Source organism: Miniopterus natalensis, chromosome 1, assembly GCF_054644295.1.
Source record: "Miniopterus natalensis isolate mMinNat1 chromosome 1, mMinNat1.hap1, whole genome shotgun sequence".
In the NCBI taxonomy this organism is placed as follows: Eukaryota; Metazoa; Chordata; class Mammalia; order Chiroptera; family Miniopteridae; genus Miniopterus; species Miniopterus natalensis.
Window position 1 is genome coordinate 162100347 of NC_142081.1, and position 19650 is coordinate 162119996.

General features: G+C 44.2%; 1 protein-coding gene across 1 annotated transcript; it reads left to right on the top strand.

Moving 5' to 3' along the window:
* Nucleotides 1–422: 422 nt before the first annotated feature.
* GRSF1 (G-rich RNA sequence binding factor 1) lies at nucleotides 423–15657 on the top strand. Its single transcript, XM_087827082.1, has 10 exons — nucleotides 423–812; nucleotides 3144–3300; nucleotides 4522–4677; nucleotides 5076–5219; nucleotides 5922–6057; nucleotides 10047–10228; nucleotides 11178–11296; nucleotides 12646–12781; nucleotides 13139–13214; nucleotides 14340–15657. The coding sequence occupies exons 1-9, from the start codon at nucleotides 453–455 to the stop codon at nucleotides 13186–13188; spliced, it is 1440 nt and encodes a 479-aa protein (XP_087683208.1). The 5' UTR covers nucleotides 423–452; the 3' UTR covers nucleotides 13189–13214; nucleotides 14340–15657.
* The last annotated feature ends 3993 nt before the right edge of the window (nucleotides 15658–19650 follow it).

A 19650-nucleotide genomic window follows, 5' to 3' on the forward strand; every position in this document is an offset into this window, starting at 1 on the left:
CGCCCGTCCAGACGCGCACGGCCGGCCACGACCTCCCCCCGAGCACGCGGGGCGGGCGCGGGCGTGGGAGCAGGCCACCCCGCAGCCGCGGGCAGCGACGAGCCCCTGCCAGGAGCGGGGCCCCAACTCCTTCCAGAGCGGCCCTGCGCCCGTCACGCGCTCCGGGGGGCAGCACGGGGCGCCCTAGGCGCGCACGCCCCCGCCGGGCCCACGCAGACGCAGCTCCCGCGGCCCGGGCGCGGCCGTGACGCCAGGCCCCGCGCGCCCCGCCCCGCCCCGCCCCGCGCGCCCCGGGAGCCCCGCCCCGAGGGCGGAGCAGCGCCCCCGCCCCCCCCGCGGCCGGGAGACTGCGCGCAAGTGCCGGGCGCCCCGCCCCGGCCCTGGAGCCCGCGTCCCCGCCGCGCGCGCTGCAGCCGCAGCCGCCTCCAGGCCCCGCGCCGCCTCCGGAGTCCATGGCCGGGACGCGCTGGGTGCTCGGGGCGCTGCTCCGGGGCTGCGGCTGCGGCTGCAACTGCAGCAGCTGCCGGCGCACCGTCGCCGCCTGCCTGCCCCTGTACTCGGCCGCCGGCTCCTTCCCCGCGGGCGTCTCGGGCCGCCGCCGCCTGCTGCTGCTGCTCGGCGCCGCCGCGGCCGCCGCCTCTCACACGCGGGGCCTCCACACCGGGCCTGCGCCCGCCGGGAGGCTGGCGGGGCCTCCCCCCGCGGCCACGTCCGCCGCCGCCGTGGCCGCCGCCTCCTACCCGGCCCTGCGCGCCCCTCTGCTGCCGCAGTCGCTGGCGGCGGCCGCGGGCCCGGCGCGGGGCTACAGCCAGGTACGTGGGCGCCGCGACAGACCCTCCCCGGCCGCGCCCCGCCCCCGGCCGCCCAGCCCCGATCGGGCCCGGAACGGCCCGCTCCGCCGGGCCTCGGCTTTCCCCGCGCCCTGCGCCCCGGGAGGCCGGGCGGCTGCAGTGTGAGCCTGGCTGGGCGCGTGCTGAGGCCCTGGCCCGCCGGCCCATGGTAGGTTTCGGGGCCTGCGGACGCCCCACGCGCGGCCCCGCCGCAGCCCGTGGGCTGGTGGAGCCGGGAGGCCCGGTCCGCGGAGGGCGGGGGTTTCCGCGCGGCCCGCGTCGCGGCCCGGCGCGCGGACGTGCGGGTTCACGCGCCACGGTGCGGGGCCCGCGTTCCTGCCGGGGAGGCTGGTCCCCGGCGCTGCCCCGCGTGGCGCGCGGCCGGGCCCGCGGGCTGCCCAGGTCGCTGAAGGTCACCTCTGCCCCCCTTCCTCCGACGGAAGGTCCTTCAGGGCCCGGGTGGCCGCGACGGCGCCGCGTGGAGCTGGCGCTGGGGGACGGAGCGGGACGGGGACGGGGACGTGCGGGCGAGGCGGCGGTTGCGGTCGAGGAGGGTCCCCCCCCGTTTCCTTCAGAGTCATCGTCTGCGCCTAGGAACTCCCATTGCAAGTGTTTTGCGCCCTTGGGGAGCGCGCGCCCTTCCTGGCACGTGGGAGACGTCAGCGCACTTTCACTGCCGAGCGCCCGATGCCTTGGGCCCCACTCCGCTCATTCGGCTCGGCCCGGCCGGTGCCCCCCGACCCGGGACCGCGGGGAGGCCGGCGCCGCGCGCCCCCCGCGCTCCGCGGAGCCCGTGCGCCCGGGGGATTCTGGGAAGCGGCCGCCCGCCCCTCGGCGGGGCCTCGCGGCCGCCGCGCCCGCTCCCGGCTCCCGGCTCCCTCCCGGGCTCTGGCTGTGGCGGCGTCCGTGGGGCCCCGGCGAGCGGGACGCGCTGTCCGCGTTAGCCGCTGACCCCTTGGAGGCGCGTGGAAGTCCACGCGAACGCGGGCCCCGCGCGGCGCCCGAGTGTCCTCCGCGTTAGGGGCGGTGCTCGGGCCCCGCTAGAGGCTCGCAGGTGTCCCGGCCCGCACAGTCGGACGCAGTCTTCACGGAACCGTGGAGCGCCCGGGGCTCCTGCCTCCGCCCAGCGCAAGGGCGGGTCTTACAGCTCGAGGTGTCTCCCCTGTTAGCTTACGGGGCCTGTTGGGATCTTGTTAAATTTCATCTTTTACTTAGCTTTGTAGAACAGAGCTCTTCTTTGTGTCCTTGTGCGCGTTTTTACACTGAATTGCTGGGGCGGCCCCGGTGCCCAGCTCCCCAGCGCTGGCAGCGTGTGCCCGGACGGTGTGTTCACCGCCCCAAGGCGGGCCGTCCGCGGCCGTTCATCCCGTGCCGCCCCTCAGCCCTCAGCCCTCAGCCCTCAGCCCTCAGCCCTCGCCCCTCGCCCCTCGCCCCCCACCCCTGCCCCCTGCGCAGAAGCACAGTCGCGTCCTTCGGGCGTGTCTCGGGCTCCGCTCCCTCACGGCTGCTCTGCCTCTCGGGACCTTTCCTTGAGTGGGCTGCGCTGGCACACCATTTGCAGATAGTCTTCCAAGCGTCCTGCTCTTTTATTAACTCTCCTTTGCCCACCAGGTGAAGGGACACCTTGAGCTTAACGCTCAAGCCCCTCTGCTGAATGGTACGAGTTCCTTTTGCCAGCTCATCTTCCTTGGGGTCTCATTGGACCCTGCCGTTTAGCCAAATGGGATTATTGCCGTTTTGCAAATGGGCTTTTGTTCACACTGCTTCCTCCCCTCCCCTCCCAACTGGAATCCCCTTTCCTTTGTATGTCACTGTCAGAAGTCTGTCTTCCCTTCAAGGCCCATCTCATATCATGTCTTGACTCTTCTCTTAGTGCTCTGTTTTGAATTCTTATAATGTATCTTATAGCACTTAAAGCATCTTGTCTTGTGTGCGTGTCTTAGACGGGAAACTTTTTGAGATGAGGCTCACAGTGAGTAGGAGGCACTCACACAAGTTGAAGGGACCCCCACCACCTTGTTCTGCCTTAACAGAAACTTTATTATTAGGTGTAATTTGGGACTGAAGAATTTCAAAGCAAGTTTTGAATATACTTTGTGTCCTGCCAAACCATTAGGATATGCCAGCTTGTTGCTTTAGGATGTACAATTTAAGCCAAAACAGGATGAGTTAAATTTGGGAAGCTTACTTCTTGCCTCTGAAAAGGTACCTGTCCCCTAAGAAAAACATCTAGAGCATTAGCTTGTAGAAGTGAACATTTTCTGAGTAGGTTGTCAAAAAAATATTTTTATATTTCTTCAATTCTCTCTGAAGGAGTCTAAAACTACCTACCTGGAAGACCTTCCACCTCTCCCCGAGTATGAATTGCCTCCATCCAAGTTAGGAGAGGAAGTGGATGATGTTTATCTCATTCGAGCTCAAGGATTACCATGGTCGTGCACTGTCGAAGATGTGCTTAGCTTTTTTTCAGGTATATTTTATGTATATTTTAAATATGTAATTTTGTCTGAGCAGAAGAAAGTCCCACAAAATCCAAGTTAAACTATGCTATAAACAGCCTGTTTGATGGTTGAGAATTGTCTCATCTGGTTGGTTACATGTGCATACCAAGTGACTTCATGTGTACCATTTGTGACGTATACCAAGTTTAAAGATTGAATGCAATAAAAAATTTAATAAAGCAACGGAAAATTTAATGCTAAGACTAAAACTTAATAAAACCAGTTTTCTCTCAAGTTTTATTATGGACGGGTCAAAAGGCCAAACCTTTTAGTGGAAATATGTTAGTGGGAATATTACATAAGAGTAGCTGTTTATGTAATATACATTTAGAACACAAGATTACTTACTATCAAGTGACATAGTTCCCTTAGTAATATGTTTGGGCTGGGCCTGTGTGGCTCAGTGGTTGAGCATAGCCCTATGAACCAACAGGCACGTAGGGTTCCATTCCCAGTCAGGGCACATGCCTGGGTTTTCGGCTTGATCCCCAGTAGGGGGAGTGCAGCAGGCAGCTGATCAATGACTCTCATTAATGTTTCTCTCTCTCCCTGAAATCAATTTTAAAAAAGAAAGAAAAACACGTTTGGAAGGCTTACATATCTGTGGTTAGTTTTTTCGTTTCTGTATCTGACTGATTTTTAATTTTCCTTTTAAGGGAGTTTTAGAAGATGCTACCTTAAATGTTGGAAAAACAGTGTAATAGCATTGTGTGGTCAGGCATTTTGTAAAGCCATTATAAGAAGTAAGCAATAAGGGGATGTCTTTTCATAGTAATAAAAAAGGAGAAGAGTTCAATTATGGTAGCAGAATTATTCTTACAGGAGATATTTTAGAGTTTTTCTGGTTATGATTGTAAGAAAAGAAGACACTTAAGCGTAAACGTAACCATAGGAGCATTGAGAAGGACATGATACCTTTTCTTGTTGAGCCTATCTTGAGTTGCCATGTGATGATAAGGGGACAGTAAGCTTATGTGCAGTAAAGTTTGCTTATCTTTTTCACGTGAACATTTTGGAGACTGCCACCTCATTGTCATTTGGGTGGCTTCGGTGATGGGGGATTGTGTAAGGACTATGGCAGGCATTTTGGTCCCTGCTATGTTTTGTTGGAATATTTCATTCCAGTGACATATAATTGAGTTGAAAGATTGATTTCTGGTTTTAATTGGTTTTTACTCACATATCTTTAGACTGCAGAATCCGCAACGGTGAGAATGGAATACACTTCCTCTTAAACAGAGATGGGAAACGAAGGGGTGATGCCTTAATTGAAATGGAGTCGGAGCAGGACGTGCAGAAAGCCTTGGAAAAGCACCGCTTGTACATGGGGCAGCGGTATGTGGAAGGTACGTGAGGTCGCCTTGTGCTTTTCGGGATCGTTGCATACGTAATACTTTACGTTTTCCAAGGCAGTTTAATTTGAACCTTAGCAATAGTGAAGTATTTAGATATTATGAGTACACCCTTTTACAGGGTGCAGAAATGAAGCACAGAAATCATCTCTGTTTCTTATCTATAAAATGACGAAGTTCACCAAGTTTATCTCACAAGTTGTGATGTTGTGACACTGGCATAGTAAGTATTCAATAAATGTCATTTGTTATTTTCTCCAGAGAAGTACATAAAGATTAAAAAATATTAGTTTTTAAATTCTTGGATAATCCACCAAGTATGATTTTTTTAAAGGGCTTATTCCTTTGTTATGATGTAAATTTGACATACCTTTTATGCTTTTGCCTTGTAGTATATGAGATAAACAATGAAGATGTGGATGCCTTAATGAAGAACCTGCAGGTCAAATCTTCACCTGTGGTAAATGATGGTGTGGTTCGCCTGAGAGGACTTCCGTATAGTTGCAATGAGAAAGACATTGTAGACTTCTTTGCAGGTGCTTTTCAGTTTTACCATGTTTGGAGCCTCATATCTTTTCTCCCCCCCCATTGTCTCCTTTATCTTAGGTTAACCTTTTCCTAGGTAACTGCATGCAGTTATATTAGGTTCTTTTTTTCGCTTAGTAAGTGACTTATTGATACTACATTACAATGAATGACAAAATAGTAGTATCTGTATTTTAGGCTTTATGGTCACCCTGTAGAATCTTTGGACTAGAGAAAAATTAAGATTTTGTTTTCTTATAACTGTAAAGCTGTCATAATTATATTAGGTTGTTTAGGGGAGAACTCTTCATTTGGATTTCTAGTATTCATAGATTACGTAAATATTTTGACTATCCTGCTGATCTTTGGGGGGGATGTCAGATTTCAAAATGGTTTCATGTGGGTTTATTTTACTATTAAGAAAAAATAGCCTCTCATAGCAGCGTCGATATTAAGACAATAACAATTTATGTGATTTAATAGCATTATTAGCTAATTGTTAGCTGTGAAACATGCATCGTTAATAGTGATGTTAGTCTAAATCTCTATTTTTCCTTCTATATAATGGCAAAAAGAGAGAGAAAGAGAATTGTGTTTTACATAGACTGCTTGGACCCTAACATTCTGGAAATATAGATGTGTAGGTGTTACTAGTTAAGTATAAAAAGCTCCTGTTAGCAACACTAATTTGTAATAATTTTTTGGTGTTCTAGGACTGAATATAGTAGATATTACTTTTGTAATGGACTACAGAGGAAGAAGAAAGACAGGAGAAGCCTATGTGCAGTTTGAAGAACCAGAAATGGCCAACCAAGCCCTATTGAAACACAGGGAAGAAATTGGTAACCGGTGAGTAAAGCAGATACTACTGATGAATGCACTGTAATATGAGTGTCAGATGATCTAAACACAGAAAAGTGGAGAGAAGGGGTCCTAACAAGATGGCAGCGTAGGTAACCGCTGTACCGGCTGCCTCCCACAACCACATCAAAATTACAACTAAAGTATAGAACAACCATCACTCAGAACTTCCTGAAATCTAGTTGAACAGAAGCCCTGCAATCAGGGAACTGAAGAAGCACAGAGACCAGGATAGGAGGGGTGGAGACTTGGCCGAGGGCCCACACCCAGTGCCGCCCGGTAAACCTGGGAGAGAATCTCAGCAGTGGAGGTTTCCCGGAGGAGGGAGGGGTCCCAGCCCCACAGCAGGCCCCCAGCCCAGGCTCCAGGGCCGGGAAGAGATGTCCCCACAACTTCAGGCTGTGAAAACCAGTGGGAACTGTCCCTGAGGGTCGTGGAGGCCGCGGGAGCCCCAGCAGCTCCTCTAAAGGGCCCGGCACGGACTCACTCGGACGCGCCCTCTGAGCCCAGCGCCGGGCAGCAGCCTGAAAGGACCCAGGACACTCGGGGGGGGGGGGGGAACTAACCTGCCTGAGATCCGGGCGAGAGGCGGAGGGCGGCTTCCTCCAGGCAGAAGGGCTGCAGAGGCCATGGCTCCTGTGGCGAGTCCTCCCTGCACAGCCCGCAGGCAGGCGCCATGTTTGAGTCGCCAGCACCTGACTCACCCTTGGCCCCGCCCCGTGATTCCCGGAGGCCCCGCCCTCCCCACCTGCAGCTCATCCAGGCCATTTCCAGGGGCTTTTCTGTGCAAGGGGCCTCTGGAGCCTCATGCTTAGGACTTTCCTAAAATCTCTCAAACAAGCAGCAGAGGGCCCCATATGGCTTGATAAGTGGCCCCAGGCCTGGCACTAGCAGCAGCTGCATTGGCTCATAGCTTGGCCTCTTCTGGGCACCTCCAAGCCCAGCACAAGTAGCAGCCAACTACGGTTTGCTGTGTAGCTCATGCTGGGTGGCCCGGGGCAAGGCACTGGCACAGGCTGACTTTGCATCTCCTGGGAGGCCCCAGAGACAGTGCACCTGGTGGTCAGACTTGACCACGCTGGATTATAACCCTGCCACATCCATGAGTGACACACTCAAGGGACGCACTTGGTGAGCACCGAAGTTCCACTGAAGTAAATCCTGCTCCATAGGGGTGTCTCCAGCACAGCAGCTCTCTGGCTGTAGTTGCAGCTGGTCCTCACAGCTGATTGGCCTGGGGGTCGTTTCCTCCCAGTGACGCCAACAGCAACCAAGGCTCAACTACAGCAGGACAGTGCACAGCCCAACACGGGAGCACCTAGAAGGCCCAGCTCAGGTGACAAGGAAAAGCTAAAGGAGTTCATCACCACCAGACCAGTACTACATAAAATGTTGAAGGGTCTTCTTTAAGAAGAACCTAATGAACGAAAGAATCTGACAAACTAAATAGATCCAGAGACATTGACACATGGAACAGATGATCATATTTCAGAGGAGAGAGGGAAGGGGGGTGGAGGGTGGGAAGAGATTAACCAAAGAAGTTATATGCATATATGCATAACCCATGGACACAGTCAGTAACGGGGTGAAGGCCTGGGGAGGGGGTGAAAGCGAGGGGGAGGGGGTCAATGAGGGGAAAAATGGGACACCTGTAATACTTTTAACAGTAAAGGTAAATTTAAAAAAAAAAGTGGAGAGGATAATATGACGATCTTTCAAATGCCAGTCACTAAGATTAACAAATTAGTGACACGTTACTTTGCTGTATTTGTTATTTCAGTATGCTTTTTTTTTTTTCAATTCTCACCTGAGGATATTTTTTCCGTAGCTTTTCAGAGAGAGTGGAATGGAGTGAGAGGGAAACATTGATTGGTTGCCTTCCACACACACCCCGACAGGCCAGGGATTGAGCCTGCAACCGAGGTGTGTGCCTTTGGTTGGAATCGAACCCTGGACCCTTCAGTTTGAGGGCTGACGCTCTAACCACTGAGCCAAACCAGTTAAGACAGTGTGCATGTTTAAAATACATTTTCTGCCCTGGCTCGATGGCTAAATTGGTTGGAGTTTCATCCTGTGCACCAGAAGGTCATGGGTTTGAATCCCAGTCGGCACACATCTAGGTTGTGGGTTCCATCCCTGGCCCTGGCGCACGGGGAGGCAGCTGTTCGATAGATCCCTCTCACATAGATGTTTCTCTCTTTCTCTCTTTCTTTTCCTCCTTCTCTAAAATCAGTTTACAAAATCCATTTTCTTACATTATCCCAATATTATCACATCTAATAAAATTACCAACAATTTTATTTATTTATTATTTATTTATTTATTTATTTATTTATTTATTTATTTACTTATTGTCCTCGCCCGAGGATACTTTTTCCATTGCTGTTTCAGAGAGTAGAAGGGGCGGTGGAGAGAGAGAGAAAGAAACATCAATATGAGAGAGAGACTTTGCCTGGTTGCCTCCCGCACACACTCTTACTGGTGCCAGGAATGGAGCCTGCAGCCGAGGTACGTGCCCTTGGTCAGATTCGAACCCTGGACCCTTGTCCTCAGGCCGATGCTCTAACCACTGAGCCAAAACCAGCTAGGGCCCAACAGTCTATCATCTAATGCCAGTTTATAATCACATTTTCTTAATTATACCTAATATGTCATTACAGTTGGGTTTTTTTGGCACCAAAATCTAGAAATGGCTCACACTGCATTTGATTGTTATGTCTGCAGTTCTTAAAGTAGAGCAAATCCCCGTCTTTATTTTTTTATTCCCTCTCCCTTTTTAAACGTTGTTGACTTTTGAAGAAATTGGGTCACTTGTCCTGTACAGTGTCTCATGTACTATATTTATCTTATTGCTTCCTCACGGTTCATTTAACTTTTTCCTTTGTATCCTGTTTTACTCCCTGGAAACTGGAAGTTAGAGCTAAAGTCTTGAATTGGTTCAAATTAACATTTTGATGTGGATACTCTATAGATGATTCTGTAAACTATATCACATCACCTTACGGTGCACATCCTGATGGGTGGCTTCTTTTTTGTTTTAACTTTAATTTTGGAGTACTCAAAAGTACCAAATTTTGAATCACCGTGTTGTTGCTTTCTGGCCTTTTTACTTCTTTGAAATTTAAAAAAACAAAAAGCCATTGAATTTCAGAATTACTTATAGAATTGGTTCAAAGATCGTTATTCAATTTTTTTAAGTGAAAAAGAATATGTAAAGCCACCTCCCCCTTTTCTTTCAGCACTCTTTATACTGTAATGCATCTTGGAACACATCAAAGTTATTTTATGTGGGGATATTAAGGCAGTGTAGAAATCTCTTCAATAAATTAAGAAGTGGTACCCACCTAATCTTTATAGGTCTTTAAATAGAAATGATTTTTACAATTCAAGCTTAATAACCTGATTTGGAAAAGTAGTGTTGAGAAAAAGAAAACTGGATCCAGAAGCTTGGATTTAATAGACAATCTCTCTGCCAAGCAGATCAGAACTAACATTTAGTTCATGAATTCTCATTAAACTCTTAGTGAAGTTCTGGAGGAAGTGAGCTCTTCCTATACTGGCTTTTAATATCTTATATGGATATAATTAATTTTCACATAATTGAGTTTTAAGGTTTCAGTAGATTGTTAACCATCTGTGAAAAACAAAACTCTTCTTACCACATTAATTCTTTGCATACACACCATTAACCGTAGCATAGTTGTTCTCATGAAGCAAAACAAGGTAGAAAATATTGTTAAAATGTATATGAAGAAAACTGTTTTCTTGGGAAGGATTAAATCAGTGATCTGTTCTTTTGAGAGTACTTTTACATGGGCTAATATCTATTCTTACTCCTCCCCCACTACCACCTGTTATCTTTGGACACTTGTTTCATAAGCTGTTGGAAATATTATATATGCATGTTTTATTTCAAATGAATTCATTGTAAAGTTACTTTGCACCATTTGTGCCTGTTCTCTTTTGCTTTGACATAGATATATAGAGATATTTCCAAGCAGAAGGAACGAAGTTCGAACACACGTTGGTTCTTATAAGGGAAAGAAAATGGCATCTCCTACTGCTAAGTATATAACTGATCCAGAAGTGGTCTTTGAAGAACACGAAGTAAATGAGGATATTCGACCCGTGACAGCTTTTGAAAGTGAGAAGGAAATAGGTAAGGACCTGCCTCTTGTTGAGACTCATTGGGTCTAGTATGTTTTGATATTTGTTAAAATACGTATCTTACCATGTTTGTATGAAATGGTAAGACTGTCAGACAAGGGAATTGAGTTAAAGATTTAATATATCTTTGAATGTAGTATGTTCTTTGAATATATGCAGAATTGCTTAATGACTTCATAAGGTTTTAAAATTTAATTTTGTAGATTCTATATCAGAAAGCTGGGTGGCACAAATATAACAAGGACGTAAGATGTCAACATTTAAACTAAGGTGGGAAAAGATGTGGAGAGAAAGCAGGAATGTTGACTGAAGTAAAAAGTCTTGTTTGCCTTTGTATTTAGTCATTCGTTTGATTCCTAACTCAAAGCAACATTTGGAATCTGAAGTTTGATAAATCCTTTTTAAACTGGTGCCCTGGGATTATCCTTTTACCATACTTAGTATATCTTTATTGATTTCAAAGAGAGGAAGGGAGAGGGGGAGAGAGAGAAGCATCATTGATCAGAGAGTTGTCGTTGATCGGCTGGGGGTTGAACCCGCAACCCGGGCACGTGCCCTGAGCGGGAATTGAGCCTTGATCTCCTGGATCCTAGGTCAGTGCTCAACCTCTGATCCACGCCCGGCTGGGCCATACTTATTTTATTTTATGCTTAATACCCAGAAAGTTATTCTTTTATTTATTTTTTCATTAATAATCACTTTTCCTCCTCTCTGTTGTTATAGAAAGATGTTCTTTTGGAATCTAGCAATGGGTTGAGGCCCTTAATTCTTATGGGTCTTTAAGTGTTATTTGTAAGATGGCAGAAATTTCAGATCATTTTGGCTTTTAAAATTAAGGCCCTTCTTCCTTGCTCGTTCAAGAGGAATTGAGGATTTTGTAATCTGTTAATAACTCTTGAAGCTTTTATGCTCTTGACAGTACTTTTTGTTCCACTTCTCAGAATTGCCTAAGGAGGTGTCAGAAAAGCTTCCAGAGCCTGTTGATTTTGGAACTACGTCTTCACATTTTGTTCACATGAGAGGATTGCCTTTCCAAGCCAATGCCCAAGACATTATAAACGTATGTGGCAGTAAGATCCCTAATCTTAGTAGGTTTGAATAAAAGTTCTAAAATCGAATTTCTATTAATTTTGGGAAAGTAGAGAAGAAAGTATTCTGGAATATCTTTGGACAGTAAGATTTACATCTTCATGGTTGTGGATGCTTGTTTTATTTTCTTAGCCTGAGAAGTATGGGTTTATTACATTTTAAGGTGAAATGTATAGTGGATAAGAGGAATTTACAGATAAAAAAAATAGTATGATGAAGATATGGTATTCAAAGAAAGTTTGGTTTTTCTCTAAATTGGTTCAACCTGTTTAGTTTTGAGGTTAGGAAGCTGAGACCAGAGGAATTTGCCACAGAACAGTTGTGTACTAGACAATAATTCAGAGCTCCTGAATGCTTGGAGCTTTCATTAGACCATGTAGCTGTCTTGCATTACAATTCCATAACTTTTTGAGAAAAATACTTTAAAAAATATTTTTATTTCATAATAGATACTGTATGAAATGAAAAACTAAAACAACAAAGCCCTTATTGACTTCATGAACTGGACATAAACATAAGGCAGATCCAAACCTAGAGTTTTCAGTTGATAGTAGGCCCTCAGAGTTGTCTTTATTATTTCAAGAAGCCTATTAGGTATCAAATCTTTACCTAAACGAAGCTTGCACAGTCTCATTAAGGCATTACATTTTGTTGCTTTGGTTTGGAATGATAACCACTCAGTGTGGTAGCTCTTTTGATGTAGTGTTGATAAGAATCTGGTTATCAGGTACATGTCTGATGAAATAAATGGTAAAAGTGAATTATTAAGAAGTAAAGTATACCCTGCTGGCGTGGCTCAGTGGTTGAGCATCGACCTATGATCCAGGAGATCATGGTTCGATGCCCAGTCAGGGCACATGCCCGGGTTGCGGGTTTGATCTCCAGTGGGGGGCATACAGGAGGCAGCCGATCAATGACTCTCATCATTGATATTTCTCTCTCTCTCCCTCTCCCTCCTCTCTCTGAAATCAATAAAGATATATTTAAAACATAAAATATATGTGATGGACAAGCAGTCTTTAGAAACAGGGAAGGATGCATATAGGAGAATTAATAAAAGTTATCTTTGTTGGTATAAAAAAACTTTGAGAACCTGTATAATAGTATTGTATTTATAGGTTAAGTTCTCTGTGACCAGATATTTGAAATGAACCTTGAGTTCTAAGATCAGAAAAGCCAGAATAGATGTAGAAGTGGTTTCCTGAAAACAAATTAATCAAAGTATATGAATCAAAGTCTGAAAGAAAATACAGACCCACTAGACTTCTAGAAACTGGACCTAATACCATTATGTTCCATTTGGCTTCTTTTGTTGTTTAGTTTTTTGCTCCACTGAAGCCTGTTAGAATCACCATGGAATACAGTTCCAGCGGGAAGGCCACTGGCGAAGCTGATGTGCACTTCGAGACCCATGAGGACGCCGTTGCAGCTATGCTCAGGGATCGGTCCCACGTTCGTAAGTTGCTGCCTACGATTTTCATGGTCATTTTTGATGTGTGTCTTTGGTTACAAATGCTTTTTTCCGTTTTGGATTTTTCCTAGAATGTTTCCTTAGGAAAATTGTACTCTGTCATTACCAGTAAGTTAAGTGTAAGGACGAAACATTACACTGTAATGAAAGCATTTACTTACCTCCTAATTATCCTGCATATTTCTATTCAGAGTTAGTTAGGACTTTAAATTTTGTTTTTTGATTTTAGTTGAGAAAACAAATGAGTGAAGGGTTTGAGTGTCTGTTTGAACTATGAGAAAAATGGCTACAATATTCTGCCTTTTCAGCTTTTTGAAATGAACCTTTTTTTGTTATTCTCAGAGCATAGGTATATTGAATTGTTCCTGAATTCATGTCCAAAGGGAAAGTAAGACTTCCAGGGACTCCAGATAATAAGGTAAATTTAAGAGGTCCAGTTGTGGAAACTGTTTCAATTGATAAATTAATCATTAACTCACTAATTTGTAATATGGTGGAAACCATTCTCTTTAATAAAGATGAAACAGATCATGATAATTGAAGCATTAATATAAGGAATGAAATTCTCCTGGGAAACAGAATTCATTATGGTAGTGTAGTGGCTTTGAGTACTTTTCCCCCATATACAATATTGTTGTATCTTTCTCAACATTCATCATTTTGTGTGCCTAAGAATAATTTTTCACCTTTAATAGCTATAAACCATAATACACTGGAAATGTGTTTACATTCGTTTTTCTTTCTATAAAATTTTAAACACATATCCTCAGTTTTAAGATATTTTTAAGATGTTTAAAATGGCAATTTTGAAACCAGGGTATATCAGTGATACATACACTTGATGTACTACTGTTCCTTTTCCTGAAATGGTGTTTATGAAAATGGTTGTACTGGGAAGTACATGATTTCATAGGGTTAACTTACCTGTGACAGATCTACTAAATATGTCTTGATGTCTTTTCTCTTTTATATATATGTCTTCATTGATTTCAGAGAGGAAGGGGTGAGAGGGAGGGAGAGAGAGAGAGAAACATCAGTGATGAGAGGGTCATTGATGGGCTGCCTCCTGCACGCCCTTGACTGGGGATCAAGCCCACAACCTGGGCATGTTCGCTGACGAATCTAACCCGCCACCTTTAGGTATATGGGAAAACTCTCCAACCAACTGAGGCACACTGGCCAGGGCAGATCTTTTAGTATATTTTATTGTAATCATTTTTCTCCATATAGTGGTGCCTTCCTTTGAGACACTTTACGGTAATGATGTCTTGAAAACACATGGGGCATTTCTTTATAATAGTTGTCATGGGCTGTTTTTGGATGTAGTATCTCACTATCTGTGATACTAAATATTTACATTAGCTAAATCTGTAAAAATATACTCTGATGCCTAATTTTCTTCACCTCAACTTAATTGGTTTGTCAGTAAGTTGCACAAAATTGGAAAGAAAAAAATTACTGAATTTGTTATTTTAAATGGGTGGGAACATGTTCAACAGTTTCATTTTTAGTAAATGTGCAATACTTTTTGTTTTCTTTTCAGGATGAAGCAAGAAGCATTTCATTTGCACATCTGTCTTGGATATGGGATATAAAGTTCCAGTGTTTTAGCAGCAACTGTTAGAGAAAGGATTTTGGGGTTTTGGGTTAGGTTAATTGCTTATAAGAAAAATTTCTTAGTGGACTGTTTAGAAGGAAAAGGGAAAGATTCAGTTTGGGATTAATGAACCTCAAATTTAAATTTTGTTTAACCTGTCCAGGATAGGATCTGATTTAAAAATCTGGTCTTTATTTTATGATTAAATAATTTGTTTTCATAGAGGATATGTTACCCAATGTAAAGACTGCATATTTTTATTCAGCACTGTTCTTTAAAATCTTTCTCCCATTTTAAAAATGATTTGTTTGAGAGCTCTGATATAAAACTTCTATGGAATAAAATACTGATTTCTTTTAACCAAATACTCACCAAAGCAAAGAAAGGTTTCAGACCTTTGAATCATGGTTTGGCAGAGTAGTTATAATTTTAGGGTTAGGAATTAAAAAAAAAAAAGATTCAAAACAAAATAAATACCACAGGTTGTGATTATAATGGACAACTAATTGGCAGTTTCATAGCTTTAGAAATGTTTTGCCTTCCTAAGCCTGTGCTGCTGGCGTTTAACATTAGTGCCTGTATACTTTAACAGGGAATTCTAGTCTCAAAAGTTGTCTGAACACATCCCTGTCCCCCCCCCCCCCTTTTGGTTTTGGGTAAACATTAGGGATGTTTCAAAACTGTGAAGTGACTGACGTGTCAAAACAGTCCCAACTGGTAAGGACATTAATGGCTTCACTTGAATTTAAACCAGCTCTAGACAGGAAAAAACCTAAGTCCCCTCGTGTGCTTTTTCAGTGGGGTAGCACATCCCGTATTTAGAATAAGTAGGGGTGCCTTGCTTAAATAAACATAGCATTTAATGTCTAATTGTGTGAAGGGTTTATGGATAAAGCTGTATTTCTGTCACATTGTGGCAGTACCTTCTGCTTTCATATTAAACAGCTTGTTATTTAAATATTGGATCAAAATGGCTGGCTTCAAAATGTAGTCATTAATAAACTAATTTTATGTGCACCTGTGTAGGAGAATCAACGTCCTGTATACTTTCTTTGTCTTGTTCCTGTTCTCAGGGCGACTACTGCTATGTAGTTACCAGGAGATGCAATTCTAGATCTTAAATCAAATTAGCCCAGGTTTCTGAGGTGATAACTGGAAGAGAGATTATGTCTTCTCTCACTCCATACATTGCCATCTTCGATTACCAGCTAAGATACAAAATCACTGTACTGTAAATAGTTAATAAATGAAGGCTTGGTTCAGGCTGCAGATTACCTAAGAGTATTTATTTTGGAGTGTGTGGATAAACCAAATATATTTTTATTACTTCAAGTCCTGGTATATTAGTATAAGGAGAAATGATTAACTTTCTGTTGTGTTTGTCATCCAGTAAGAACATGACTTAATCAACCAGCTTAACAGCTTCAGTGTTACTACTTAGATGGCTGTGTGTTTCGTACACGTGTCCTGAGCTGTGAGAACTGGTGTCTGTAGCTGTGTGATCTATTGGAATGTGATCTTTTCTCTCTCCCTTTAGCAGTAGGCGTCTAATTTGCTGTGGAAAAAATCTGTAGGGTCTTTTGGGATTGGGGTTGGTGAGGAATCAATTCATGCGCAATTGTTTTAAAGCCAATGAGTTTCATTTGCATATCTCTGGGGAAAGAATGAGAGCCAAAGCCTTAAAGTATTGTGTGGTGGGTGAGCCTGCAAAGGGCGTCTTCTCGCCACACTAGTGGCTGAGTTCTCAATAAAAAAGGTGGGTGGCCATTCTTGGGAAGTCACCTTATGAATTCATACACTTTTCTAGACTCCCTCTGGCAATTTATTGCTCATAATTTAGGTTACTAAATGAATGATTGCTGACAAGGCAAGTGAAAAAAGCACGTAATAGAATAAAAGTGATCTTTTCTTTCTATCCAATCAAAAGACTTATTTCTCTTTCCCAAAATTTGACAAAACTGGGTTGTATATCATCCTTTGCTATTGAAATAAGTAATGACAGTGATTTTCTCTTCTATTTGTGTCTTTATAATCTCCTGTGTGATACAGCTGTCAAAAATAGCGGGATTGGGTATGTCCAGGTTACCCATATCCTGCGTTAGCTAGCTCCTTCGCAGGGAGTTGTAGCGGGGGGGACTCTGATAAGTAACAGACAGATACTAAGGAGGAAATTGCTCCAGATTGTGATCTGACCTGATGTACGCACTGAGGCCAGGGAATGAAGCAGAACCGGAGTATTTGTCCCTCTCTGGGCGAAGGAGGCCTCTGCCAGATAGGAAGGGAGACGGCGTCTGCTATGGAGTGGAAGTTTCTAAAGCCTAGATATATCTGCGGTGGGGGGTTATGGAGGAGGGGTGAAGCAGGAGACAGCCACTTCTATCTACATGACCTTTTGAGGCAAGGACCCTGCTCATTAGTCAATGTGCCCTATTGGCATCCTCTGCCCTAAGCCGTCCCTCAGTAGACTCTCACTTGGGGATTTTTCTCTGGGTTACGTCCTAAGCATTTTATAATTTAAAATGTTCCATTGTTTTCAGAGTTTCCCCCTAAATTATGTGAAAGGGTTTACATTACATTGGTAGGACCTGTATTATAGAGCATAATGGTATTACTTCAGCGCTAGAGGCAGGCCTAAGTTCCAGGGTCTTTAAAAAAAAATTGCTCTAATGTGGTAGGAATGGAGCCCCTGCCCCCCTATTCAGCAGATTAGAAGATCATCTTTGAAGTTTGTACGAAGGGAATAAAGCTGCTATAAACATTTGTGTGTAGGTTTTTGTGTGTACATAATATTTCAGCTCATTTGGGTAAATGCCACGGGAGCGGGGTGGCTGCCTCATATGGTAAGACTAAGTTTAGTTTTAACAAGAAAGTGCTAAACTGTCTTGCAAGGCTGCTGTACCAGTTTGCATCCCCACCAGCAATGAGTGCGAGTTCCTGTAGCAACTCATCCTTGTCAGTGTTTGGTGTTCTCAGTGTTTTGAATTTTAGCTAGTCTAATACGTGTGTAGTGGTATCTCGTTTTAATTTGTAATTCCATAATTTCATAAGATGTTGAGCATATTTTTTATATACTTGAATCTGCATATTGTCTTTAGTGAAGTGTCTGTTCAGATCTTTTGCCCAGTTTTTTAGGTGGGTGGTTTTCTTAATTTTAGGAAGGGGCTATAAGAAGGTTTTATTTGGTTCTTAAGCCTTGATGATGTGAAAATAGTGGGATAACTTTAAAAATTGTTTATATTTTATTTTTTGAAGGAAATATTCTAGAGATAGGAAGGCGTATAGTCTCTCCTATCCTGTACTTCAGCCACTTACTTTCCCCTAGGCAGCCGTGTCATCAGTTTCTAATGTAAACTTCCAGTGATATTTACTGGATAGATTAGCAAATATAATAAACATTTTCATTTTTTAAAATATATAGCATAATATACATACTGTTCTGTACCCTTTTCCCACTTAATACATCCCAAAGATCATTTGATATCATTATACAAAATCTTTCCCCATTTTTTTAAAGATAATCTTAGAAGAAGGGAGGGAGAGAGAAGCATCCCTCGGCTGCATCCTGCACACGCCCTGACTGGGGGTGGAACCTCCGCCTTCTGGTGTACTGGATGGGGCTCTTCCTGGCAAGGGCTTTCCTCATTTTTAAAAAATGATTGTATACTATGGGTGTAAGCAATTGAACCTGTCCCTCCCTTACTAATGAACGTATAAATTGTTCCCAATCTTTTGCTGTTATAATGCTGAAATACCTTGTATAAATTTGTCATTTTGTACATAAACTTGTCTGTAGGATAGATAATGTGCACTTGTAATTTATATCAAATTAAATTTATATCTTTATATTTTTCCTTAGTTTGCACCAACAATGCATGTGCCCATTTCCCCACAGCCTCACTGACAGTGTATTGGCAACTGATGCCAGCCTGAGGTGTGTGCACGCGCACACGCACACACACACACACACACACACACAGGTATCCTCTTGTGAAGCAGCCTTTCACGTTTAGAGCTTTGGATTTCCTTTTCTGTGAATTCTCTTCATATCCTCTCCCATAGTTTTCTCATAATCCCCATCTAGTTAATTTTAAAGCAAATCCAAACCATAGTATCATTTATCTGTATTTGGGTATACTTTTCTTTAAAAAAGACTTTAAAAATACCATCATTCCTAAAAATACTAACTTCTTATCACCAAATATTTTTCTGAAATGTCCTTTTTAAAAAAAAAATTTTGAGTCAGGATCTAAATAGTCCACACACTGCTCTTGGTTACTATGCCTCTTTCCCACCCATGGTGTTTTTTAATATAAAGTTTCAAGCGTACAGAAAAGTTCAGTTATAAGCATGCCTGTGCCTATCACCTCGATTCTACATGGCAATATTTTGCCATACATTCTTTATTATCTGTACATCCATGGATCTATTCATGTGTGTGAAAGGAAGTTGGAAAAACACCTGTATTTGACTCACGCTTTTGGGCGTACACATTGTCAACACGTCGCCTGGTGAACTCAGTGAACAGATGTTGAGTGTACCGTGGGATGAGCTTTGATGTCCAGCGTGTGACCCAAACCCCGAGCAAGCTGCGGGCCGCTGCTCGGCCGCGCGGCTCCCACACCGCCCATCCCTTCTCCCCGTCAGGATTGCGTTTTCACCGTGGATTAGTTTGGCCACTCGAGAACTTCGTGTGAATGGAATCAGGGTGTGCTGTGTCAGTCTCTTCAGCGTGCTTTGAGATCCGTCCGTGTGTTCCAGCTTCATTCCTTCTCATTGCTGAGTAGTAATCCGTTGTATGAAGGTGCCACAGTTTAACTTTTCACGTGTTAGATGAACGACTGGTGGGCAATGGGCCGTTTCCAGTTTGGGGCTATTATAAATAAAGTTGCTATGAACCTCTTGTGCAAGCCTTCTTGTGGACCTGTGTTTTAATTTCTTTTGAGCACTTAGCAGAATATCCTGAGTCATAAGATAGGTGAATTTTAAATTTTACTAGAAATTGACATACCTCTTTCCAAAGTGGTCACCCTGCTTTATATCCCCACAAGCGATGTAAGCATCCCACTAGGTCTACGGCCACACCATCTGGTAATTTTAACCATTCTGTGGATAGTGGTATCCCATTGCGGTTTTAATTTGGTTTCCTTGACAATGATGTTGAGCACTTTTTCATAAGCTTTTGGGCCATTCAAATCTCTCTAGTGAAGTTAAAGTGCCTGTTTCCTACTTTAATCTGTATGTCTCCTCTTCCATTTTC

Bases quoted from the DNA above. Each gene is read 5' to 3' on its own strand.
- GRSF1 (XM_087827082.1), top strand. From the start codon at position 453: ATGGCCGGGACGCGCTGGGTGCTCGGGGCGCTGCTCCGGGGCTGCGGC. The intron at 3,301-4,521 runs GTATATTTTATG...ACATATCTTTAG, and splicing joins TGTGCTTAGCTTTTTTTCAG to ACTGCAGAATCCGCAACGGT. The intron at 6,058-10,046 runs GTGAGTAAAGCA...GCTTTGACATAG, and splicing joins AGGGAAGAAATTGGTAACCG to ATATATAGAGATATTTCCAA.